At 33.0% G+C, this 27,500-nt stretch overlaps 1 protein-coding gene across 12 annotated transcripts in view; it reads right to left on the bottom strand.

Annotated features, from left to right (window-relative positions):
- Nucleotides 1-273: 273 nt before the first annotated feature.
- LOC144974620 (uncharacterized) overlaps nt 274-27,500 on the bottom strand; it is a 28,191-nt gene continuing 964 nt past the window's right edge. For 5 of the 12 annotated variants that reach the window (XM_078917670.1, XM_078917669.1, XM_078917671.1 and 2 more), the window contains exons 3-15: nt 24,033-24,122; nt 19,857-19,964; nt 18,773-18,857; nt 17,952-18,013; nt 17,012-17,065; nt 15,799-15,885; nt 12,371-12,421; nt 7,876-7,958; nt 6,743-6,822; nt 6,228-6,446; nt 4,814-5,073; nt 3,619-3,665; nt 274-3,058 (exon numbers count right to left, since the gene is read on the bottom strand). In XM_078917670.1, coding sequence (XP_078773796.1) covers nt 2,989-3,058; nt 3,619-3,665; nt 4,814-5,073; nt 6,228-6,446; nt 6,743-6,822; nt 7,876-7,958; nt 12,371-12,421; nt 15,799-15,885; nt 17,012-17,065; nt 17,952-18,013; nt 18,773-18,857; nt 19,857-19,964; nt 24,033-24,122 — 1,296 coding nt within the window. In that variant the 3' untranslated portion in view covers nt 274-2,988. Of the gene's footprint in view, nt 3,059-3,618; nt 3,666-4,813; nt 5,074-6,227; nt 6,447-6,742; nt 6,823-7,875; nt 7,959-12,370; nt 12,422-15,798; nt 15,886-17,011; nt 17,066-17,951; nt 18,014-18,772; nt 18,858-19,856; nt 19,965-21,392; nt 21,529-24,032; nt 24,123-27,500 lie in introns of those variants that run through there. The other 7 variants (XM_078917678.1, XM_078917677.1, XM_078917676.1 and 4 more) reach the window with 4 other exon arrangements.

Raw genomic sequence — 27,500 nt, 5'->3', positions numbered from 1 at the left:
CAAAATAACAAATATAATATAACATAACAGAGAGATGATTTACAAGGAAAAAAATATCATATCCCAAAAAAATAAATATGCATTTGACTGTTTTCCTCCCAGCCAAGGACTCCGGCCAGGGCCAGGACAAAACCAAGTAATCTCACTCCAAGTCAAAGACAGAAAGCAAATTGGAAATAAAGCTATAAGCGGATATATGACACAGTAAGTGCATCCCTGCCCACTATGGGAGGCCAGGAACCCACCCAGAATGAATAAATAACTATAATGATATTTATTTGATTTATAGAAATTCACATCAGTTTAATTTCTATTCTCACTGTAAATGGAGGTATTATTATTTATTTTAATTGCTAGCAACAGATTAATAAACATCATAATGCAGACTTACCAAACAAAATAAACCAGGCAAAAACTTTAATCATATTTCATCCAATATTTGGGCTTATTTTTTTTCTTCATATTTTCCCCCCAAAAATCATATTTTCAAAACGTGTAACTACACTATTACAAAGTTCACACTTAAAATTCACTGAATTTATCGAGACTCAAAGCGAGGAAAGCCTATCATTTCTGTGACTTCCACCGGCCTTGGCACTCAGCTCCACATCTAGGGAGAAACAATTTCCTAAGACTCTTCAAATTGGATCATTTTTTAATGTTTTGTTATGACGACTGCATGTCTGTGACCTAAAAGCATATTATAATGAGAAACCATACTAATTGGCAAACCTGATAATGTATTACAAAGGGTATGAAAACTCAGGGGTAGAGCACTCGCTTATCTTCCATGTTCACCCAGCAGTGAATGGGTAGCTGGGTCTGTTAGATCTGATGGAAAGTACTTTGCGATAGACTGGAGTCCTATCTAAAGGGTACAAAGCAATTGTTATTGTCAATTTCATGCTACAGAAACTGGGATTAACGCCGGCACATAGGCCTAATGGCGCTGAAGGACAGTAAAAAATATAATTGTTTAAATATTTGGATATCAAATCAAACATTTCTGCAATCCTTATTTTGATGAGTTCAATCCAAAGCTTGTTTAAATTACCATACCAGCCATAAAATTACAAGGAAATTTCCCAACCTTTATAATTTTGTTTATTTGTTTTTTTTTAGAGTTTGGGGCACTTTTGACACTTATAGGTCATTTCAGCGCCAGTAAAGGGAAGAAAATGGGATGGTTAAAAACAATATCAAAGATTTACAATTAAAAGCATATAAGAAAGAGTAAGAAAATGGGGACTGGTTAAAAATTGGCAACAGAAGTAGATTCCATGAGCAAACCATTCAAGGTACTTAGTTTGAGATCACCTACAAGTCCCAAAGAATTCTACTTAGAGGAATACATTCAAATACTAACACGATATTATTTAAAAAATAAAAGCGTTATCTGTCCAAAACAGGGAGATCTCCCAAAACTAATAAAATGGGACCTCTCTAATCAGGAAATGCCCATCGCCGCCAAATTGGTCATAATTAGCCGGGTTTCCTAATTTGCAGGGTAGGTGAAGATTTTAGTTCAAAATAAAGTGATCCCATTCCAAGACAAAGATAGAAAGCAACCCGGAAAAGTAAATTAGACATAGGAGGGGATAGAAGATAAAGCAGGAGTTATCTCCCTGCCCACCATTTGAGGTCAAAAGATCCCAATCACCGTTATAATTCAATTGCTAGTAGTTCCAACTAAAATTTAAACGGTAACATCTTTTTCTTTTTTTTTTCTTTCAATTTTTGTTCTTGAAAAAAAAAAAGCTCATCATATTTTCTATTTCTTCAATATCCATAAAACAAGTTTGGTTTTTACTTTAATTCTTTTTGTGATATAATTTTAAAATATCAAAATCCAACAAAGTCCTCAAAAATTAAATGGTTGGAATTTCAGAAAATGGAAATGAATTTAATTTAAGAATTGAATTAACAGAAGAATCGTTTTTCTCTGCGAATGACCTGTGATTGTATGGTTTATTTTATGGTAATATGAATGATGTACCAGATGAAAAATGATAATGATAAGATATTGAGGAAGGCGCTAATCATGTGATAATCGGCGATTCCATAGACATTATTCTAAAAGGACTGATATAAAGTCAAAAGAGGAAATCAATGGCAATCATGCAATTAATGACCAGTCAATAGGGGTGGCATGAAGACTTGTGATGCTTGGAGATTGGTGAAAACTACAACCAAGGTATTGGGGCAAAAAGTACTACTATGTTCACAAGCTATTCACATTAGCTACATTAAACTTGAGCTTTTATATAGCGCAATATCCACTAAACGTGCTCAAAGCGCTTTACACGGGGTCCCTGGCCAACAGCAACACATAACATGTAGGACGAGACATGACGCCTGACAGGCGATATTACAAATGTTCGGGACAGAGACAACACTGTTAATGGCTAGGTACTCATTTTACACCTGAGTACAGTGAGACAATGTGAGTAAAGAGCCTTCTCCAAGGACTCAACTATACGCAGAGCGAGGCTTGAACCCAGGACCTTTCGATCCGAAAGCGAGTGTCATACCACAAGACCACATAGCCGCACATTATGGTGCATTAAAACGTTGTAAGTTTAATTGTCATTAAGAAATACTGACTGCACTGAAAAATTTGATTGAATAGGAACAATTGCCATTAAGTCATGGTCAGTGGTTTAAATCATCAATTAGGGTAGTGTGATGTTTAATGATGAGAAAAGATTTGGATTATTACTAGAATTTAGCAAGGAGATGACATGGGAAACATAGTGGATGAATTTAAAAAGAACAACAGATTGGTGGTGGTTCTAGTCTGGTGGTTTGGGCTGAAAAATTTAGTTATTGCTACTATTGCTATTATAACTTCAACAAAATGTGTTGAAATTTGCGAAACTATCAACTGATCAAATAGTTTTTCCTCAAATCTTAGGGGTGAGTAAACAGCAGGAAGAATGTCGATTTTAAGAAAATAAAGTTCCTGGTTGAATCCAATGTATGTGTGGGTCAGTAGAAGGCTGGGGATGGCTGTGGATGAGTTACTTCCCCTATTGGTAATTTGTCTCCCCTCCAAGGTCTGTCGGAAAAAAAAAAAGATGGTGATAACGGAAATTATGTCAATTCTTTGCCACTCTTAAATCATGGTAATTCAACTAACGTCGCTTGCGGTTATGTAATCTTAATAATAATAATTTTAAAAAAGCAAATATATTGTTAAATTAAAAAAAAATATAACCTCAAGTCTCATCAAGCAACATCTTTCCCAAATTTGGTATTTTCAAAGATGACACAATTTATCAGCTTTCACTTTGATCATTGCAGATAAATTCAAAAGAATTTATGAAATGGTCAGAACTAATTCATCAACAGAACATATTAATACCAAATTTCTATGATGCTTATTCACAATTGTATGACCATTCTAAACATCACCAGTTCACAAAATTTATCATATTTCTTCAAGTGCAGCGTACATTTAAATTATAAGACGAGTAATGACTCATTTTTTTATGTGCGTCAACTATTCTTGTACAAAATTTAAAAAATTAAAATATTTTTTTTTTAAATTGTAAAAAACACACAAAGACAGACCAAAAAAAAAATAAAAAAAAATCATAATGGAATTAAAGCTATTACCTGTAGTACATCCGGGGTGCGTCTGCTATGTTCATTGGCTGAAACACCTAAATTAAAGAGAAAGAAATGAGCAGAAAATTATAATCAAATCTCAAATATGAATTTTGAACTGTGAAAATTTTTTGATTTGAAATCTATCGCAAGGCAGTACAATGGTTTTAAAAAAAGATCTTAGGAATCACGGGGTCCACTTGGCTAGAGTTTCTGTTTCTGTCTTGTATTACTTGCTACCCTTTGTTTAGGATGTTAGCCAAAAATAGTTCTTACCTGATTTGAATAAGACTTATGAAACCTACTCCTGCTGGGTTAAAAAGGTGGATCAGACAAAATAAAATCAAACTTGCCGATTTGTAGGCGAGTCTGTAATTTTGTCTAGCAAACCGCAGAGCCACTTGACAGATCCAGAGATTGATTATAAAAGCTTAAAGATGAGTCTAACAAGTAATACTTTATAAAAGATACCCCTAAACCTGCAAAAATAAGGGAACCGAAAATTGACACAGCAACAGTTACGAGTATAATACTTTATTCCAAAATTTGAACTGTATGTGAAAATAAGTAACAATAAATGCAATCCAAAGAAGAGCCTATGAATCATCTTTATGGATATGAGACACAACCTATTGCACATTTTTTTATATCCCACATTTCATTTCCTTTAAGTTGCATAAAATCAACTTCACATTAACCCAATTACATGTAGACAGTCTCTAAAAGTACTTACTGTTCCTTCTGCTGCTGCTGCTGACACTAATGATTATACTTATACCGACAGCCCTTATTTATTATTTTTTGTATTTATTTTCAATTCCATTGTATTTATTTTCCAACAAGTCTACACGTTTTTATATTTCACTTTCTAAACTGCATTACACCGTTCCTCTCCGCCTCCTTTCTTTTCACTTTAATTAATTGCGCACCTTTTAGAAATATTTAGTTTTCTATTTTAATTTGTGCTTCCTTACAAAGGAGCATACTATTTCCTGCCAACCAATGTTTTGTTTATTCATCTTAACTACGCCATTACCACATTATCTAATTCATCTGTAGTGTTTCAGTCATCCTGTTTTGTTGATAAAGGGGAAACCTGAAATGTTCATTTGATCTGTTTTTGTAATTAAATTGAAGCTTACATTAAATTTCACATTATTATTTATTTCTTCGAGCTTCGAGCAGCAACATTTATATTACTCACGGGAATAGAATAATTGTTGGGTGTCTCAAACACAAATGCTTTAGTACTTCTAGTCTTAGTCGTACGACCACTGGAATTAGTTGTTGATGATCTGTCGACTGACTTTTGCGATGAATGACATCTTTCAATTGATGATGAAGATGCTGTTGTAGTAAATCGGACACTCCGACTCTCTGATGAAATCTTACGACTTGCCAGACTGGCAGACTGTGCTCGAGCTGAAGCTTCCATTCTTTTACGTCTCTCCTTCTCTAGTACAGCTGAGTAAGAGTAAGAATGTAATATAAAAAGAACAAGAACTTTACAAATCGCATCGGTAATGAATTCAAGAGAAAATTATTTTTAAAAATGTGAATCCTAGTTAAACCGCAAGTCAAGAGGTGTGATAAGATATTTTTGTTTATACGTATTTTGATTCAAGTATTAAGACTAAAAAGATGTGAAATATATCGTGGGGTTATCCTTCTTCATGAATATTATAGTTGCTTGTAATTATAAAATTGTTTCTCTTGAGTCATAAGTTGAAAAGATAACACCTTACCCAGGGATAGTGACACACAATATTTAAATCATTAAACGGTGCTCAAGTTAATATGAATGTATAGTTTGAGGTCAATAGCATATAGTATCAGGAAGTTTTCAATTTAGTGATAGATAAGATATTAGTACTTATAAAACATCTATGTTTACAAGGAGAAAAAATTAATGTATCAAACTCTTTTTGTTTCAGCATTTTTTATGGTTTGGTCATTTCTTCGGTTTTATGCGGCTATGTCACTTTTGGATCGGAAGGTCCTGGGTTCGAGCCTCGCTTGGCACATAGTTGAGTCCTTGGAGAAGGCTCTTTACTCACATTATCTCACCATACTCAGGTGTAAAATGAGTACCTCTGGCCAATAACAGCGTTGTCTGAGCTCAGTTGTAGACTACATCCAGGGCAATTTTCAATGTCTGTTTCAGGCATTGCTCAATCATTGTTATTTCATGTTTTAAATCAGGGTTAGAAAAAAAAATTGGATTCTTTTCATGTCATCGCCTAAACAACCCATTTTAAAACAATTTTGCATGGCAATATCAGTTGTACCTGCCCCTGCTACATATATTTCTGAACTACTTGCAGTTTAAAAAAAAAAAAGTATGTTTTTTTTTACATCTTTGACGTAAACAATCTTTATCTTCATCCTATAACATTGTTAATTCTATGTAGGGTACTTCATCCTCACAAGTTTATAAATGATATGGCTAAATCTACCAACAGAGGCGATTTAGATCTATGATATATGAAGAAAAAAAAAGAATCACAAATGGAGAGGTGATGCCATTTTGCATCATTGCATTGATACATCTTAAAACAAATTGAGCAGAATAATAAAACAAAAATAGAATATCGAAAAAAAATAAAAGAGCGATTTACCCATGTATTCTGAAGCTGTTTTTGGTCTTGAATTGTGTTTTCTCACAGCTTCACCATAGTCGAGTCTTCTCCGTGTAGAAAGACGATTTTCATTAACAGACGGTGTTCCACATCGAAATGGATCCAATTTCTCAGTCGGAGACCCCATACGTGTTGGTGACCCATTGTGTGAATTGACAGAATGACTAGATCCACTGCGACGCAGCTCAGGACTGGAATCTATGATTAAAATAAATGGTTAACTAGATTTGAAAATGATGTTCATTAAGTTTGAGAAGAGTTTCAAATTGAGAAAAATTAAATATAAGTCACATCTTCTTGCAACAAAGAATTGAGGCAAACATTGAAAGTCTGACTAAATAAATATACAAATTTGTCCACATATTTGAACTCTGATTTATATCTTTCTATTTCCTTAATGTTATAATATTCATGTATAAAACAACAGATCTTTCCAACACACCTAGATATTTTTATCATCTTAATATTTAATACAACACATCTTATCTACATACCCATCTGTTTCTTGCTGGGTTTATCTGGTGTGAGATTGATTTCTGTCATTGTGTGAGGCACAAGTAATGTGAACAGCATTCTGTGGATAGTCAAAAATTGCATAGCAATGAAGAGAAAATGCCGAAGTAAAAAAAAACAAAAAAAAATCAAATATAGAAAACATTAAAGAAACTACATTTGAACCCTTTGGTCGACAAAACATAGTATTCTTTTACAGCCATTAGGCCCATACAGACGGAGTTTATCCCGCTTTCTATAGCATGAAATGGAAAATAGCAATTGCTTGCTACCCTCCGGATAAGACACTAGTCTATCACAAAGCTTTGCACTACCACCTGTAGGACTCAGATTCACATCACATTCTTGGTATTTTGTTTTTTCTTGAGCAAGAAATAAATATAGTACCATTTGCTTGGCAAAACTGCTGACAGTTGGGTCGCCTTAGTATTTTTTTCATGGTGAATAAAGAGAATTTATTTTTTCCTATTTTCCTTCTTTTCTTTTCTCTTTCTTTCTTTCTTTCTTTCTTTTGCTTTTGTACTAATTTTAAAAAAATAATTCTCGACTGAGGTCTTGATTATTGAGATGCAGCCGTACAGAAATAACATGGAAGATGATTTGTAAACCCAATATAAATATAGTTTCTGTGTTGAATAACACTGATCACAAAATTAACCAAGAGATAGCTTTAACCAATTTAACAAAGCGTTATTAGTTATTGAAAGATACAGTGAAGCAGTTAAAGAGTGTAAACACGTCATTGGTTTTCTCCCCAAAAAGGGAAAGAGAGTTTTATGAGAAAATATCTTTTTCTCATTTTCCAGTCTGCCAAGCAAATTCAATGTTGTAAGTTAGTGTTTTAACTCACTCAACTTAACACCGACTATATCCGTAGTTAAGCAAGGTTACTTTTACCCCATGCCTATTTATTACATTTTTCTGACACAAATTATAGATAGGCGTAAATCTAGTTTCTAAGCTAATGTTTTTAATTTTTACATGTTAATGGTAGTTGAATAAAACTCTCTATGTACATGCTCATCTTTAATACATTTTTTTCCAATTTTGAAAAGTAGCATAAATCTCTAGGATTCAGTGAGTTTAAAAAATGACATTTAAAAATACATCTTACCTGTCATAGAAGTCTTGTACACATGGATGGTTAAAACTGTCCACATTGAAATATGATTGAGAATCTGGATTTAGCTTCTCAGCCTGAGTAGAAAAAAACCCCATAAAAACATTAGTTCTTGATTCGTCTTCTCTCATTAATTTTATACTTAATGCATTTGGTATTTAGCACCATCCTTTCTGATTCATTTTTCTTTTTTTCATTTTGAGTTATTTGAAACCTCACTCAGAATTTGAATTTAAATGATCAATGTACAGCTGAGGATGTATATATCAAAATTGTTGGGACTGAACATGTTAATATAAGCATCATGTCGATATATCAGTCCTTCCAACAGATGAAAGGAAGAAAAAAAAGGAAAATGCTAGATAACAGCAAGGGAAGTCAATCTGGATGATTTGGTGGCCCCTAGTGCAATGCAGCATAGGGTCATGATAGCTGCTCTTGTGGTATGGGCTGGAAACCAGTTCCAATAGGACAGTACCTATCTTCATCTGACTTCGCACAAGGTGTTCTTGTCATAATATCAACAACCAGCCTAAGGCGTTGACTGAGACTTTACTGCTGACCTCAACATTCTGATCAATGACGATGTAGTCCTCAGGCAATGTGTTAATAATGTCACATTTTCATTTGATATTGTATTTTATCTCACAGCAGGATAACGTTAGTGAATTATAAATTATATTCAGGTTTTCTTTTCGTCCAATTACTGTCAATATTGATCACTATATCAGTTTAATCATAAAAATGGTAAAATTTATGTCATTTATTGGATCTAATTATATATATATATATATCAAACAACCTCATGAAGCCACACTCAACATGAAAAATGAGATCTACGGAAAGTGTCCCCATCGGCGCAAATTCCTCTTAATTAACTTCAAACCGGAACCACTTCAAGAAACAACAACAGTCAACAAAACACTCAGTCCTGAAGATGGCAAATTAAGCCTGAAACATCGATGTAGACTGCCCCAAACATTGTGGTAAATATTTTAAATAATAATTCGCTCCATTACTACATGTCGAGCACTTTTCGTACCATATTTGTATCAAACACGATTCAATATATAACAAGAACAAAATGGGACTTTGATGTCATGTCGATCTAAGCCTTGCTGATGTAACCGCTCGGTACTGTATACTTTTTTGAAAGACTTTGCTTGGGTCCATTCAGAAAAGACAAATTAAAGTTTAAATGCTGAAGTATTACGTTAACATTATTCAAATCTTTTTAAAAATCAGAATTAAAAAGCCTGTTTAAACATTTTGTTAGAGAGATGTAAAATGCTAACGTTTAGGTATAAAAGAGACATTGATTTTATGTACAGTCCGCTCCGGATAATCGCAACTCGGTTTATCGTACCTGTCGGTTAATTGCAACATTTCCCAAGAAACAGATTTAATTCTATATAAAAGTCACTGGTCAATTGCAACAGGCTTTGGTTAATCGCTAAAAAATTTTGACCTAAAAAAATTCAAGAAATCAAACAAACAAAATCTCATGATTAATTTTCATTGTCGGTGAAATCATGACAGTTGAAGAATAGAGAGTGGGTGGGGTTTAATGCTACATCCTATTAGAGACAAAAGAGGGTGGGGCTTTGCAGTATGGGTTTGTGAGGTCATCTGTGACCATTAGATAGGAGGCGAGGGGGCTGGGCATAATCTAGACAGCAGGTAACAGTGACAGTTGTAACAAGACACTGAGCAATATCCTTTATTTTGGGATTGACAACTGTGCATTGTGACCAATGGGTTTGGTAAGAGCTTATTGTCTCTCATCATGGCTAATCTCTTTGATTCTTACAAATATTGAGAACAAAAGAGTGAAAGTTAATCTAAACTGAATAAAATGTCAGTGTGCATCAAAACGGATTTTGCTTGCCACAATCTTTACAGAGCTGCCATATGGTTTTGGTTTCAATCAAATTGCTCAGTCTGTGGTGGAATAAGAGCAATGTTTACAACAAGTGGTTTGATTTTATCATATAAGTGTAAAATGTTGCAATAGTGGACAGGAAAGTCAACTTCCGTTAGTTGCAACATTTTCGCTGATCTCAAGGTGTTGGGATTATCCGGAGTGGACTGAATTCTCAAATCAAACAATTACTTTGTTAGATTTTGGATCACTATAACAATCAATGGCCGTCAAAAATACTGTACAAAGCCAAGTTATGATTTAAGAAAAGTTGAGGAAAAAATCAACATTAACAACTAAATAGTTTTACAGAGGAGAAAGTATATATGTTAAAAAACTGTTAAAATACAATGCTATATAAAACAAAAGGGTTGAACAGAAATACCTCTAGCGCTTCATGCACTCAGTCATATAGTTAAATATTTACATAAAATTTGGGAATTATAACAAATCAGTTAATGACCAATGATTTACTATTCACTCTAAAAACACATTTCAAGTTGTCCTCTCAAAAATACGATATCATGAAGTTTTAATCTCTGCTACCAAACTAAAATGATAATATTTTGAAATCTGATTTCAATAAGTCGTTGAAGAAATAATGAAAGACATGGAAAAAACATTGAATTTGTCTAAGAATAGTTTATGAACGAATTAATGATAAGTTAATTTTTTTTTATAATGTAGGAAGAATATGGCATGCAATAGAATTAGGTGGCCTGCAATAATTCATCTAGATCAATTTGGGATTAATGATTAAAAGCATAAAACAGTTATATATAATATATATTTAAAATGACACTGCGATAAAGCAAAAACAACAACATTTGCTGTTTTTTTGTTTGTTTGTCTCTTGTTTGTCTTTTGTGCAATTCATTGACATCATCAATTATCATGAATCTAAAGTTTGAATGTCAATTACAATGTTAAAGCACACATAAACTCTATACATTTGGTAAAGTTAATTTCTTCTTTCCAAAATTTATCCAGAATTCATGGCAATAGAAATAATGCTTATTATTGAAATACATGAGAATGTATATTTTTAAAGAAAAACGGAAGTTCTGACAAATAAGTATATAAAAAGTGTTAGACATGGAAAGGTCTAATGTCAGTTGGAAAGCCTGTTGAACATCATATCAATGTTTAAAACAATAATAATCAATAATTTTAAAAACTTACCACATTTTTAAAAGCAAAAACATTAATCAGAAAAATAAACAAACTTACAAAGCAGCACCCAATGTTAAATCCAAAAAAAAAAAAAGTATAACAATACACTAAATATGCTCAAAGCACTTTACAAGAGGTCCAAAGCTAATGGTAATACTGAGCATGTAGGATGAGAGGCACTATTATAATTTTTTTTTTTCAACAAAGATAACATTGTTACCAGCCAGGTACTCCTTTTACACCTGAATATGGTACGGAAATGAGAGTAAAAGGTCTTTTCCAGGGACTTAACTTTGCACCACCAAAGTGGGACTCAAACAGGGGACTTACAGATCAGAAGCTGAGTATCATGCCACAAGAATACAAAGCCGTGCAAGATTTCATACAATTACCCATACCAATTTCATTAGGTCAAGATTTGACAGGGTCCAAAAATAAGTTTTGAGAAACGTAAAGAGTGGGACTTGAACCAAGACCTAACGGTCCAAAAGCAAGTTTTATACCACAAGACCAGAAAGTAATACAATAGAAAATAGTCTTTGAGTATGATTTGATAAGTGTTCATCAACTAAATAGGGACTATACAGCAAAATGATGGTTCAACTTTTTGTAGAGTAAGTTATATTTCTGACCCCCCTGTCCACTCCAAAACTTTGTATTATACTAGCATTTTAACAAAAGGATAGCAAGTAATTTTCAGGGTTAATTTTACACAACAGAAAAGTGAATTAACTTTATAACCACGATGCTTATATTCCTGAAGGATTACTGCGTGCATTATTAATTACAAAAAATGATAAAGTTTACTCCTGAAAGAAAAGGGTCAGCTTTTGATAGAAAAGAGTCAACGCTTCAATCATGCACTGAAATTAAATTATATTATAGAAATTTATGAAAGCAAAACAGGTGTCGGGGATGAAAGATGCAGGACTCGGAATATAATCCCAATGTAGTGAATAAAAATTTCCATTTTTAAAAACAAAATTGCAGGAATTAAGTGGCAGATTGTAGCAATGTTCAAATGAAAAAAAGTCTTAAAATATTCTTAAATTGCATGCTCTGAACAGAACTAATATCTAAGTTGAAGCAATGAGTTGACACTTATGACTATTACTGTGTGTCCATATTCCAAACCAATCTTCCTCTTTTTTCTATTTCAACTATGTCATAAATTACGCTTACTTTACATGCATCAACACGTAAGGAGATATTGATTTCATAAAAATCAGCATTTGCATTCCACACATTAAAAGAAATGAAAAGTATAAAGAATAAAAGAAAAAACAAAGTTTTGATTAATGGAGACGAGAAAATGAAAATTAACATGCTATTAACAAAGGCCTTTTCCACACACCGGTTATGAAAAAGATATTACATTTTTGCAATGTTGTTTACCTTCCTCAAATATTTATTCAGTCGAGGAATGTCTCCAGGAAATTTGGGAGACTGAGGGAACACCAATGTGATGTTAAAATAGAATTCAATGTAAATATATTATATTTCTAACAAATTATAACTTTATAACAAACAAATGGTAAATTTTTTTTTCCATTTTAAATCCTCTTCAGCAATAATAACAAACTACGAGAAACATGGTTACATGGTGCTTTTAAAAGACTAATCATTTGATATACTGGTATAATTTAAGCTGAAGTGCTTCAATAAATTTTGAAGTGAATACAGTGCACAGTAGTGATTGCCTAATGCCCACGACTTTAATGCATGTTTTGTCTGAATATCGCTAATTTGGTAAAACAGAGACATTTTTTCTATAACATACAACCCTTAAAGCCTATTTTATAAAGTGGATTTTGCCTAACTGCCCCACTATGATAAGTTTGGCAATAAGAAAACCCCAACAAAATGAATAAAGAAAGAAAAAGACTTTGTAACACAATTGGTCAAAAGAAATGATCCACTCCAATTTGAGACAGTCTTGTTTGACATCTAATAACACTACCCCATTTAACTATCAATTCATTGGACATTTCTCCATCATTCCCCTCTCCACCAGGTCTCTGATTTTTTGGGATGATTTTTTTCTTGTATCTTTCTTTCTTGCTTTGTCTGGCACTTTTCATACACACTTTTTCAATTCTTTATCTTACACTGGTGCCTGCTCCTTAATCTCTTAATTTGATACTCTCATGGAATGAAGTATTGTTGTTAAAAGTTCAAATCTCAATGAAGGATTGATCCCTGTTTTTAAAAATCGCATAAATAAGTTGTATGTATACATACAAACACACACAAACTCTCTTCCCCCCCCCCCCCCCCTCCCTCTATCTCTCTATCTCTCTATACACATATTTTGCAAAAAAAATCAATTTTGATCTGATTGCACCGACAGTAACATCGTGTCGGTAAAAACTGTCAGCGGCCGAGCAGTATCATTTCTTGTCTTATAATATAGCCAAGCTGATGTTGAGCATGGTCAGTGACCAGGTGGGTAATAATGATCAGAAAACTCTGGTCTTGGTGTTAAGTCTTTAGGTAAGACATTTAAAACATATCAATCACTATGACATGAATCTAGCTATAGACACTGACCGATATTTTTAAGTACTAGTACAAAAAGGATGACTAAAAGGTGACTTGTACTTTATGAAATGAAGTATTTCTTTTGCTAATTTAGTATTTATTAGAATCAATATTTATCTAGTTACATACTGCTGTGAAAACCAATAAAATCATTGTAGAATGCATTGATCATTGTGAATCAGATGAAATGTTTGATAAATGTTCACATTCATTAATCTCTCTCTTGATTATCTTCGTCTAAACGTAAGCTCCACTTAAATGCCCTTTTTTACTGCTTCCCAACCACAGGGCATTCAGGCAACCACCATTGTACCACAATTGTTATTTTGTGTACATAAGTATAAGAAAGCAAACCTTTGTGCAATTGTTTAAAAATATTTTTTGAATGTTTGTACTTTAGCTTTAACTAAAATATTTCATTATTAAAAGATAGGTAATAAGATTAAGAGACAAAATTATTATTTCATTAATAAGAATAAAAATAAAAGGCTTTTTTGTATGTGCATAAATATGACTTTGAGTGACAAGTTGTAATGAGTGGTTCTTACCATTAAAAAATAAAACAAATGGTTTACAACAGTCATGTGATGTGAAATGAAAAGGGTGAATTGATCATTTAATCAAAATTGAAGATAATAATTGCATTGACTTTTAACGTGAGAGACAACCACATCTTTAAACAGGGATATGAAACACGTTATCATCATCATCTGTGACGGCCCAAACAAAAACACTAGTGTAAGTCGCATTTTATCCACCAAGATATAACGTGAAAAAGGTAAAAAAGGAATCTATTCAACTCTAGAGATGCATGATGGGATACACTATGTGAAAAGCACCTAGAGCCAGTATCTTCAGGATTGGGTACAATATAAGTTACAATGTAGCCTGTTTAAAGATAACAATTTCGGACTGCAAAATTTGTTTATTTTAAGATATATTGACTTTATCCGAAATTGAGTAAAAGAATGCATGGGATATCAATTTGTGTGAATGCAATAGATTCTGCCTCTTACGGATGAAGACTGAATCTCTTATCGATTAGGATGATTCATATGGCTGCCCCATCTGTTCTGCAGATTGCATCTATTATAATTTATTGTACCATAGTAAGGATTTTGTAATCAAATATTTAATGGGACAATACTTATTTTATGTTTAGACAACCATCGGTACACATTGATTAATGTTCTAATTGTTTAATTTGAATGAACCTAAATGCTCAGCAAATAATGAACTATCATATAAAATCTCCTCTGTTTTAAAATTTGCCACTTTTATATTTTATTTCTGGGTACTCACATTGTGTGCAAACTGTGTTAAACAACAGACTATAGTGCAAATTCATACATTAGATGTCAATTATTGAGAATGCGTGAACTATCATTCCAATTAATTTGCAATAATCATTAAAATCAAATGATTCTAATATAACTGCGCCAATTAAACTATTGGATTTATCTAAAATAGAAGAACCGATCCTTAACATAGATAACGTCTGCTCATTAAGTTAAATATTGTCATTAGGAACCAACTTATTACAGTACTCAAAGTTTCAAACCTGAGACTAATGCAGCCTAATTGACAATCAATCAACACCTCCCTTATTCATAGGATTTATCTCTCTGCACAAAATGGTGACATCAAAGAATAATATTAGAGGTTAACTGTTTATCAGAGACTCAGTCCAGAAGCTTATTGACTGCGGTGCTACATAAATAAAAATACTATGTAATATTTCCTTGTCACTATTGTTTATTATTTGTTATAGTCGGTTATAGAATGTTTACTTTCCTTCTTATGCTTAAATTCATTACATTCAAAAGTTCCTTGTATGAGATCTACTACTTAGCTTTGCAACAACTGTCTTTTAAAGTTGTTTTTTTTTCCAATTCATCCTCTTTAGATTTGGCAATCTTTTTCCCTTATTTTTTTTTTATCATCTAAAATCTTAAAGCTAAAGTTTCAAAATTTATGAATCAAAATCACTGCCAATTTCCAAGTGTTTAAGTCTGACTGATTAAATTGTTCCTTTAAGATGCAGTTATGTTTCATAAATCAATATATGACATCCTGAATGTGCTTGTGCTTTTCAGTGTTTGTGTCATGAAAAAAAAATGATAATCACTGAAGCTACAGCTAAGAAATACAAAACTAATGAATAACCTTCATAATAATCTCTTTCATTGACCATGATAATGATGATGATGTTGATGATGATGAGGATATGAGGATGGTGAAGATTATTATGACCATGACAATTATTGTCGTCATTAACTTACCCAAGGTCTTGTGATAGCACCTCTCACTACCAAACAACTAACATGATTAGGGTTGAAGGACAGGGCATAGTCTAAGTCTATCAGAGCCTGTTCAAATTAAATGACAGTGGGAGACAAAAACGACATTAACATTAACTGTATCGGATACTACTATTATATGAAATATTTTATAGTAATTATATATATATATATATATATATATATATATATATATATATATATATATATATATATATATATATATATATATATATACAGTTAGATGATTGTGTGAGTACATATTGAGCAAGAGATTTCAAATCACAATCACAATCTAATGAAAGCATCTAAGACATATCAATATTTAGAGCAAATGTAAAATATTTGGTCTTCTGCTAAATTTGCCTAAAATACATTTTTTGAGAGTAAGTATGGCCTGTAAAGCTGATCCTATACTCCACAGCATAACTATAAAATTGAATCAGGAAAGATCTGATCATCAGACAACATCGGTAAAAGGATTAGCATGTCTCTCTAGAAAACATAAGCTAGAGGTGCCTAAATGAGTCAGTAAAATGGAGAGAAAATTAAAGTGAGTAGATGTGACTCATATATAAGGGAACAACGCGTCGTTCCCTTATATATGAGTCACATCTACTCACTTTATTTTTCTCTTCATAGAAAACAGAAGAACTGCAGTTTAAACCTCAAAGTCTCAAGTTCATTATTTGGGGTTTGCAAATTGAGTAAAACATTTGACATTCATCTTCCTACTCGAATCTATGATAATATGTGTATTCCGGAATAAGATAAATGTGGTAAATTTATTTTATACTAATACCAGCACCTGAACTTGATTTTCATTTCAAATTATCCACTATTGTAATGTAATACAAATAACACTCGCTATACAATCTTAAATGTGCTATTGTTACTCTTCTTGGGTCAAGACAAAAAAAAAACAAAAAACAACAAACAAACAAAAATCATCATAACAGGGCCTGTTTGTTACAATTATCATAAGAAATGCTGAAAGGTATTAGTAATTCGTCAGATCACAGAATTCTTAATTTCATCATATAAGTCTCCACAAAAAAATCATGTTACATTATTTCCATGAAAATGACCTTGTATACATATTAAATATATAACGGCCCAAAATGATATAATGTAGCTTGAACAAATTGCAATTCAGAGTTCACAAATTTTTTATTATCTAAATTTCGTAACTTACAAGTTTATCTTCGTTTCTACAACTTCTGACAAGAGCCCTTATGCAGTAGACATCCTGAAATACAAAACACGAATAGTAATTAACATTTTTGTTCAGCTCAAGAGATTAGTTTTAAAGCTCTTTCAATCAATTAAAAAATCACCAAATCAAGATTATAAAATGAGAGATGTTTCACTAAAACATAGACAATTAGAGACAGAGACAGAGAGAGAGAGAGAGAGAGAGAGAGAGAGAGAGAGAGAGAGAAATAAAGAGAGAGAGAGAGAGAGAGAGAGAGAGAGAGAGAGAGAGAGAGAGAGAGAGAGAGAGAGAGAGAGAGAGAGAGAGAGAGAGAGAATGTGTTTACTTTGTTTACTAATAACTTGGATTCTGAATCAATTCGAAAAACACTCATTTTCTTTACAACCAATAAATATATAATAATAATAATAACAACAACAACAACAACAACAACAATACTACAACAACAACAACAACAACAACAACAACAATACTACATTTCCATCATGTTTTTTGCTTTTTAAACTCGATACTTTCATCTACAAAAGTATAAAAATAAAAATTGTTCTAGAACTAGACAACCTAATGGGTGTTCTGTCTCATGAATGTTTAATATTTACCATAAGCTGTTTTTTAAACATACTAAGACCATTGTTAATTATTGAAAAGCCGAAGCATTTCCTTGAGATTGGTTTTTAGACCAACCGGTTCAATTAAGTAGATTTTGTCTATTATCCAACTTGGTGTATTTGATTTTAACTAGATTTCTAACACATTCAAAACTTTCAAATTTCATCCCTCATGACCTGAATAAAAAGAAAATCAGGACAGTTCAGAAAACAAAATCAAATAAAAAATTATCACACAAATTCTTTAATTTGATAGTGGAGAGCTAATCAATGGACAAATGTGAGTAAAGTAATATATTGAGAATAATTACCGGGTTTCGGTTGTCCAAAACAACAGCTGATTCTGCATCTCTCAAAGCACTGGTGTTATCACCTGAAACAATGATTAGTTAATAATGATGTGCAGTAATTGGAGCATTTTAACATATTAATTCTATGAAGTCACTTTAGCCATCCTATCCTGTGTATTTCATTATTTGACTGACAATGATGTATTTATTGGGACAAAAATCTCAACTATCAAGTAATCTCTGTCTTGGTAGCACATCTGACTGGCATTCAGGCGGTGTGAGGTTCGATCGTCAGTCATTTACTTACTTACTTAATCCTCTTTGGGCCTTGAGGTACATAGGGCATCCACCAGACATCTCCATTTTTTTTTGCGATCAGCTGATTTTGCGGTGGCTGTATTCCAGGACAGGCCTGCTTCCTTTAATTCTTTCTCCATGGTAGATCGTCAGTCAAGGCAGGATGATTTTTCTTCTTATATTTTTATATCTGCTTTGTCTGGCACAGTTTCATACACAGCTTTTCACATTTCTATCATATGCCAGTATATATGTATTGTGGCAGCATTGAAATATATTTTAATGAGATTTGTGGAATGAACGTCCCCAACTCCAACCCAAAAATTTTTAAAAAGAAATTGATGATAATAATGATGATCATAATAATAATAATAATAATAATAATAATAATAATAATAATAATAATAATAATAATAATAATAATAATAATAATAAAAATAATAACAATAATTATGATACATTTAGTAAAAGCGAATGGTTACCTCGCTAAGAAAAGAAAAAGACCTTAAAACTCTTATTTGACTATCTATTTAATGTTTATTTACCAATCTGTGTGTAAGCAAAGGCCCTTCTAGCGTAGATAGGTGTCATCATGCAGGAATTGGTCACACAACCAGCTAAACAACCACCCTGCAATGTCAAAATGATCAAGAAAATTTTTTTTTAAAGAAAAAGAAAAGAAAATTATTTTATTGCAGTGACAACATATTGAATATCGAACATTAAAAAAAAAAAAAAAACTAAAAATGGTGGATGACCGTTTAACCCCAAACATGTTTATCTTCATAGTAAAAATTGTATCATCCCTGAGATGACTACTTTTATCAGAGCAATCTCTATAATAACCACAACTGCAAAGCCTTTCCAGTGTTTGTTTTTTTTTTCAAATACAGAATAAGGTAAATGCCAGCAACTTAGAACCAATGCACCAAATGAGACAGATATGACGTTGCCCATAACAACTGTGACAATATTTTACAAATTGAACGTGTATCATTAGTTTGACATATACTATAACAATTGCATGCAACAGTCCTGTGTTTTACCTCCTTCATCTTCATTGAGCAACCCTTCTTTCGGAGATAAAGATAAAAGGAGTAAATCTGACTCATGAATGAACAACACAAACCCTTCTTTCCATTCCTTTTAATTTCCTTTTCCTTTTTGATGACTATCCGTCAAAAGAGTTTATCTTGACATGGTGGATGGGATCATGTGATCAAAATATTGATTAGAAGAATCTCAATCTAACCATGGAAGCCTAGATGGACTTTTCAATTTTCTTTACGAATTTTTAATGCATCTCGTAGAAACTACTCTGACATGGAGTTTGTTCTATTCAGACAGTGTCAAGCAAATTGTTGCTTCGATTCTATGTTTGAAAAATTGAGATAAACGTCAATGGCATAGGGACCATTTTTAAAGTAAAAAAAAATAAAATTGTGTGCCTTCTTTTATTTTACTTATGAGTCTTGTATATGTCTACAAAAAAAATTTAAATAAAAAAAAAAACATTAAAAAAAAAAGAAAAGAAAAAATTAAACCAACAAAACTAAAATAATGATAAGAAATTTTGAAAAAGAACCATTTGATGTTCAGAAATTATTTGTGAGTAATATCAACGTTTACCTTTGGTATAGAAACCACTTTGATTGCCTGTGTGTAATGTTCAATGGATTTCTTGTGCATCCCCAATCTTTGTAAGGCAAGACCAAGATGAAAGTTGAGCTCATAAAGCTTTGGAAGTAAATGAAAGGAATATAAAAATATCTCAGGAATGCAGATACATGTATAAATATATATTCTTTACACAATTGATGCATTAGTAAGATATAACAATACACATCTCTTTTAGTAAGCAATGAATTACACATAAATAGCAACACATTATAGCATTTTAGTGTTTTGTAAAATATTTCTCAGCAAAGACAACAATGCGTCACAAACATAAGACCTAAAAATTAAATGTATGTATTCAACAGAATGGGAAAACTGTTTACAAGACTTTCTTAGGTCAAACGTTTTTTTTTTGTTTGTTTTTTTTTTATTATTATTTTTATTTTTTTTTATTTTTTTTTTTTTGTAATCAGAGTGGGTCCTTTTTGTCTAATTTTCATTATAATTTCAAAATATTGTCAAGATGATGTGGCAAGATCTTCAACTTAAATTTTTGCAATATGATTGCGACAGCCCAAAACACCAGAAATACAGTGGTCACTGCCTACAATTACAATTGATAGGTGATAAGAAAAAAAAAGGAAAAAATAAACATGCCCTGATCGCGTCTTAGTCTAGGCACTTTGATAAAATTTTCAAACTCAAAATATCTTGATTTGACTCAGTCAGGGGGATGGGACTTGAAAAAACATAAAATTTGATATCTTATTTGTTTCTCTACGACCTACGGTTCCAGAGTTATTTATATTTTTCTATTGAAATTTTTTGTCAATTTTACAGAGAGAATCTGTGATCTCACTGCTGCCTCAAAACCAGCATCTCGCGGGGATCGGGAAATTTTGAGTTTTACAGTCAACATGGCCCACTTATTGTTTTCAGTAGTTTTGTTTCAATTAAAAAATAATTGGCAAGTGTTAGGTATCATTTTATTGGTCAGAAAATAAGCTTTATTTTCATATAAATCATTTTTATGGATGGAAAGTATGGAAAAAATTAAGGATAAATGAAAAGGGGGAAAAATATGAGGTTTTTGTCCTAAAAAGTGGGGTTGATGGCGGAAAAAATAAAATAATGAGCGAGTGTATCAATTTTGATGAAATTTGGCAGAGATATTCTTCAATTAATTGTCTATCGATGTATGAAGTATAATTAAAATGTATCCATAATTTAAAAAGTTCTTATAATTCAAAAATTTATAAATTTTTATTACATAAGCTTTCTGAGAAATACAATCAGGAATTAAGAATTAAATACACCGTTAGAAAGCTTGTTTTGTGCCCTTTATAATGATACCAAAGTTAGTCACATAGGTTCACAAATAACGCCATGGTGACCAAATCAGTAAAGGGTCAAAAATAAAGTTCCAAAAAACGAGTTTCACCTTACAGTGAGCCTATCGGCGGCCACTGGACTGGAGTTATCAAAGTGCCTACTTAGTCTCTCCCTGAGTCTCGACCAACATAATAATTGTTCCTACTTGAAATTTACCTCCGAATCTTTAACTTATTTCCTTTCATGACTGGATCCGTCACTTTGTCTGACTTCTAAAAGACACTGGATTTAATTCTAACAGGCACACCTGTCTAGAGACGTATAAATATAGACAGATATCTAATTGTTTTGCAGCTCCGAAGCCGAAGGCAAATCACATAGGTAAACAAACTACTGAAAATCTTCTTAATTGAAAATCAATTTTGGTCTCAAATTATTCTACTTTCATTTTCCACTCCTCCCCACCCTTCCCACCCTTTATCAAATAGAGCAGTAAAGTTAGCTGCCCCAAACGTAAACAAAGGTCGAGAAGCACATGGCAAACCACATGTTCCTGTCTTGACAGCTCACGTTCCAATGTAAATAATAGAAAAAAATAACCTTTAAAATTTGGCTGTTAGGTGGCAAAAGAAACACATATTCATAAATACTCGATCATGCATCAAATAATGTCTAGATATGGATATTTTATGGAACAAAAGGTAAAATTTTCTAAAATTTATCAAAAGTTACAGTCTATCTATTTTTAGACCAGAGCAAATTATTGCGCTGCTGTGAACAAAACGAGAATTATTCGGAGCCTGATTTTCATAATAATTTAGCCTTATATTATTATTTCTGCAACTGTTAGATTTTATGTAAACATATTTTCAATACTGAAAGTGTATTGCCTACAACTCAAACTACAACATTGGGAGACCTATATTGTGCGTAAATTATTCCGGTCCCTAACGGAAATCACTAGCAACTTGTTATTGTTTACGTTTGGGGCACCTAACTTTACTGCTCTATAAAACAAATTATAATAATATTATATCGATGTATCATATCGATATTTGAGTAATTTTTTTTCCCAGTCTCAGCAACATAACCGATGTGTGCATAAGTTGGCGTCACTCACCACTTTGTTATTGTTTTTAATGAAAATAACGAGAAGCAGTGTCGTGAATCATCATCATCGACATTGCCGCCGTCGTTATCATCATCATCATCATCATCATCATCATCATCATCATTATCGTAGTCATCATCATCATCATCATCATCATCATCATCATCATCATCATCACAATTATTGCCATCTTCTTCTTAATATAAGACACTATATTTATAATATGGTTATCTGCTGTCCCAGCAAATATATCGTATCGTTCTATCTGTCTGTGTGTGTGTCTGTGTTTATGTATGTATGTATGTATGTATGTATGTATGTATGTATGTATGTATGTATGTATGTATGTATGTATGTATGTATGTATGTATGTATGAATGTAGGCATGCATATACGATGATATGCTGGTTTGTATGTATGTCTGCATGTATGTATGTATGTATGTATATGTGTTTGTATGTACGCTCATTTCTTTTGTATACATGTGTAGAAACAATGTGCAAGCGTGTATGTTCGTGTATGGCTGTGTCTGTATTTGTAAATGTGTTGATGTTCATACCATGAACCAAACTGAGCATTGTTTACCTCACATGAATTGCCTTTAATTTGGACAATAAAGATTATTATTATTATTATTATTATTATTATTATTATTATTATTATTATTATTATTATTATTATTATTATTATTATTAACCAGCCATTTTAAATGCCATCCGGAAGTATAACGGACCAACACACAAACTCTGTGTAACCATGAACTTTTATAGTCTTGTTAATACAGTTTAGTGAGAACAACTCACAAACGCGAATGGCAAAAACAATAACAAAGGCCTGATTGACGTCATCTGCATACTATCTATAAACGTTCATGGTTACACACAGTTTTGTGTGTTGGTCCGTTATACTTCCGAATGGCAATGTTATGAGCTTCTTCGCCAAGCGCATACTATCTATGATAGCGCTTGGCTAAGAAGCTCACAACATTGTCATCCGGAAGTAAAGCTGGCCAACACACAAAACTGTGTGTAACCTTGAAGGTTTATAATCTGGTTAATACACTTTAGTGAGTATTACGCATAAACACGGATGGCAAAAAACAATAACAAAAACATGAGTGAGGTCATCTTAGAACTATCTATAGATAGAATGAAGTTGACGTCACCCTAGAAAGAGGAGCTACGACGTAGCGTTAGCTCTCCTCTTTCGAGGACGTCACTCACTAAAGTGTATTATCCAGGTCATGGTTACACATAGTTTTGTGTGTTAGTCCGTTATACTTCCGGATCGCAATGTTATGAGCTTCTAAGCAAAGCGCATACTATCTATAGATAGTATGCGCTTGGCTAAGCAGTTCACAACATTGCGATCTGGAAGTATGACTGGCCAATACACAAAACTTTCAAAACTGTGTGTGATCATGATCGTTTTTTGTCTGGTTAAGTTATGAGCTTCTAAGCAAAGCGCATACTATCTATAGATAGTATGCGCTTGGCTAAGCAGTTCACAACATTGCGATCTGGAAGTATGACTGGCCAATACACAAAACTTTCAAAACTGTGTGTGATCATGATCGTTTTTTGTCTGGTTAATACAATTTAGTGAGAATTACTCATAAACGCGGATGGCAAAAAAAAAAAAAAACAATAACAAAGACCTGAGTGACGTCAACTTGGAACTATCTATAAATCCCAGTTTCAAAGTAGAGAGTAATGAATGATGTGACGTGCGCTTCATTGACTTACCAACACAGTGTATGACGTTGGTGGTTCATAATCCGAAGGGAAATGTTTTTGATCGATCACCCACAACAGTCTTTTGTATGCCTCCACTACCTGGGGAAAATGTAGAGTAATGTTCTCATTAGTTCTCGTTACATACATATGTATTTTGTGTTTATTTGAAAAATGCCAAAGGCCGAAACATCGTTTGTTTTCTGTTGTTCATTCATGAGTCAGATTTACTCTCTTTATCTTTATCTCCGAAAATGGAATAGCGGGCCTACTTTATGCGATGAACTGTTCTTCATGTTTTACAAACTTATCTAAATTTGATCGGGAAAATGAAGAGGAAGGGAAGGGGGGGGGGGGGGGTAGAATGTTACTTTAATACAATAAAGCTAAAATGATTATGGTGTTGGTGATGATGATGATAATAATAAGGAGATTAATCTATTCTTAAATTATTTTTTAAAAAAAGAATAGGGTTTGGGGTCAATATTGGTCCGTATCGCCAATGCTAAATTTGTTATGATCCAGCACAGAATTACTGGCAAATCTAAAGATTATAAAACTATTTTTCACAGACTGATATACGAGTAACTTTCAAACCGTTCTTAAATTAGGGGTTATTCCATTGCCCGTGGGTTCAAAAGGTTATTTAGAATATCTGGTGGGGTATAACCATGATATTTTAATTTGACCTTTGGCCTTCGGATCTGCCATAATTTGGCCGCTGACGGCTCAAAAGATTCGTCTAGATCTATATCAATTACACAATACAGTTGTATAAAAATGTTTAAAATTACATTAGCAGTTTAGACTAATTCGTCTCTTCAAACATGTCTTATGTTTTCTTGTATTAATTTGTTTTAATCATGAAGATGTACACAGCCTCAGGTGTACAAACGGTACGAGAGAACTTCATGACACAACCCAATCGGAATTTCCGGCTCTCGTAACTTTTGTATCTCTAGGTGCTTTCTCTGGCGTTTGCGTTGGCATTATTATTAGCCATATTGATTGTAATGAAGAATGAAAGAAAACATTGCTCTTTAATAATTTCGTTGCCCCAATATCTAACACGTTGAACTTAAATCCAACTACCAATTAAAAGGGTCATAAATAGGTTGGCCTGGGATTTTAAAAAAAAATACAAAAAAAAAAAAACAAACAAAAAAAAAAAAAAAAACAATATAGAAAGTATACATGACATCAGAAAAGAAACGTTTTCAAGGATTTCTTAAAGACAAAACAATGATTTGGATCCTTTGGTACTCTGTGAAATGTTCCCGCCTATGTACGAATGCGTGGGATAGCCAAATGTGTGGTATCATTGGAAGAACGCAAAGGTCAGATTGTCGAATATTTCTTTAGGAGTTCAGTGTTTTCCAGACAACGATAAACTAGGACACATGCTTTGAATTTGACCCTTTTCTCAACAGACAGCCAGTGTAATCTTCGAAGGAGAGGTGTGGCAGAGTCAACTTCATCTGCTGCACACCTACACACTTTAGACCAAACCGATCTTGATCGTTGATGGCTCAAACGATTAGTCTTGATCTATGTTAATTTCCACAGTATGGTATGTAGTAAAATCAGTAAAATAGATGAGTGCCTGTTTGTAATAGCCTTTAATTTCTTGCAAATATTGCGGGTCCTCCATTAGCATATATATATATATATATATATATATATATATATATATATATATATATATATATATAGAGAGAGAGAGAGAGAGAGAGAGATATATATATATATAGAGATAGATAGATAGATAGATAGATAGATAGATAGATAGATAGATAGATAGATAGAGAGAGAGAGAGAAAGAGAGATATATAGAGATACATAGATAGATAGATAGATAGATAGATAGATAGATAGATAGATAGAGAGAGAGAGAGAGAGAGAGAGAGAGAGAGAGAGAGAGAGAGAGAGAGAGAGAGAGAGAGAGAGAGAGAGAGTAAAGACAGACAGGGAGAGCGAAAGAGTCAGATATTCACAGACAACGAAATAGAGGAGAGATAAGGAGTGGAGTCATCGCGTATCATGGACGCAGTCTCGAAACCTTTCAGAATTTCCGCAACGTTTTTTCCCTGGTCCTAGACTGGAGTAGGACGTCATGATGGGACTGAAGACGGAACACAACTAGCGCTTTAACCCTCTCCTTACCAACTATAGGAAAATCGTCACATTCGTTACGATACAACCAACCTTTTTCTTAATCAATTTTCTTTTGTACAGCATAAAATTTAAAGAAGATGAACAATGTTGTAGAGCATGTTGTGCTAAAGAAACTCTGTGTATCGCATGAATTTACTGCTATTATGTCTGAGTGATAAAAAATATATTTTTGTGTTAGTTGGATGTGCAGTTTTGGGGAAAATCTTGTAAATGACTGGTAAGGAGAGGGTTAAATTAATGTGGATCATAGGCCTACACATTTAATACAGTGCTCGCTTTGGACAATGAGCATCACGGGTAGATGTATATTCACTCACATGACCACTCCTGTAAAGACTGATAGCCTTTAAATAAGTCTGGGCAAATCTGCTTCAATGAAACTGGCGGCGCCGACCATTTATTCGATAGACGTGGTGCATCTGTAATGTAATATTATTGCAAGGTGACCAGCCGGATGTTTCATGACGGTTCATAAGAGTGGAAACGTGTTGTTAGTTTGGGTAGACAATCAGAAGTTGTTGCCAATCGACCAAGGTCCAGAATCTGTGAAACGGTGTCTACTCTCCGTAATTGGCGTATGCGAGTTCCCCCCCCCCCCCCCCCCAACAACTTGATCATGTTAAGGAGAGGCACTGTGATCCCGATCACGTGGGGACATTTTCTTTCCAATAATTTAACAAAGGCACCAAAACTTAATTTTCGATGAAATACATAAATGACACACTCGCACCATGATTGCACTTCAAATTCCACCCGATAAAATGTGTAGTCCTCAGACTCACCAAAACGAAATATAATATTGAGATCAACGTACGGTTTCTAGTTTTCTTATTATTTAGATAGATGACCGCCTGATATATAAGATCCAGCTAACAATTAATTATTAAAGTTGAGAGTGCTTGAGTTGGAAGGGTGGATATCACATCCAACCAACAGTTTTCTCATTCTGATTTCCTTTGTACCTACATCACAAATTATAAAGAAAATATTTTGTTCTAGCGATAAAAATTACACTGGACAATGTTGTGTACTGGTTCCTTTTCTGTTTGAGTAAGAAAAAAAATCTATTTTTGTGTTGGGTGGGTGTGAAGTTTCAGGGAAAATTCTGAAAATGTCTGGTAAGGAGAGAGTTAAATCATAATAATATGGTGTGTTGATAACATCATCCCCTCCCCCTCCCTCCTCTCTCTCTCTCTCTCTCTCTCTCTCTCTCTCTCTCTCTCTCTCTCTCTCTCTCTCTCTCTCTCTCTCTCTCTCTCTCATTTTTGTAAATAAACCCCTTTCATCTTCAGTAATACTCTTCTT

The sequence above is a fragment of the Berghia stephanieae genome, chromosome 6 (assembly GCF_034508935.2).
Source record: "Berghia stephanieae isolate SIO BIC M18660-M18661 chromosome 6, UCSD_Bste_1.3, whole genome shotgun sequence".
Classification (NCBI taxonomy): Eukaryota; Metazoa; Mollusca; class Gastropoda; order Nudibranchia; family Aeolidiidae; genus Berghia; species Berghia stephanieae.
This window is presented reverse-complemented; position numbering and strand designations above follow the sequence as displayed.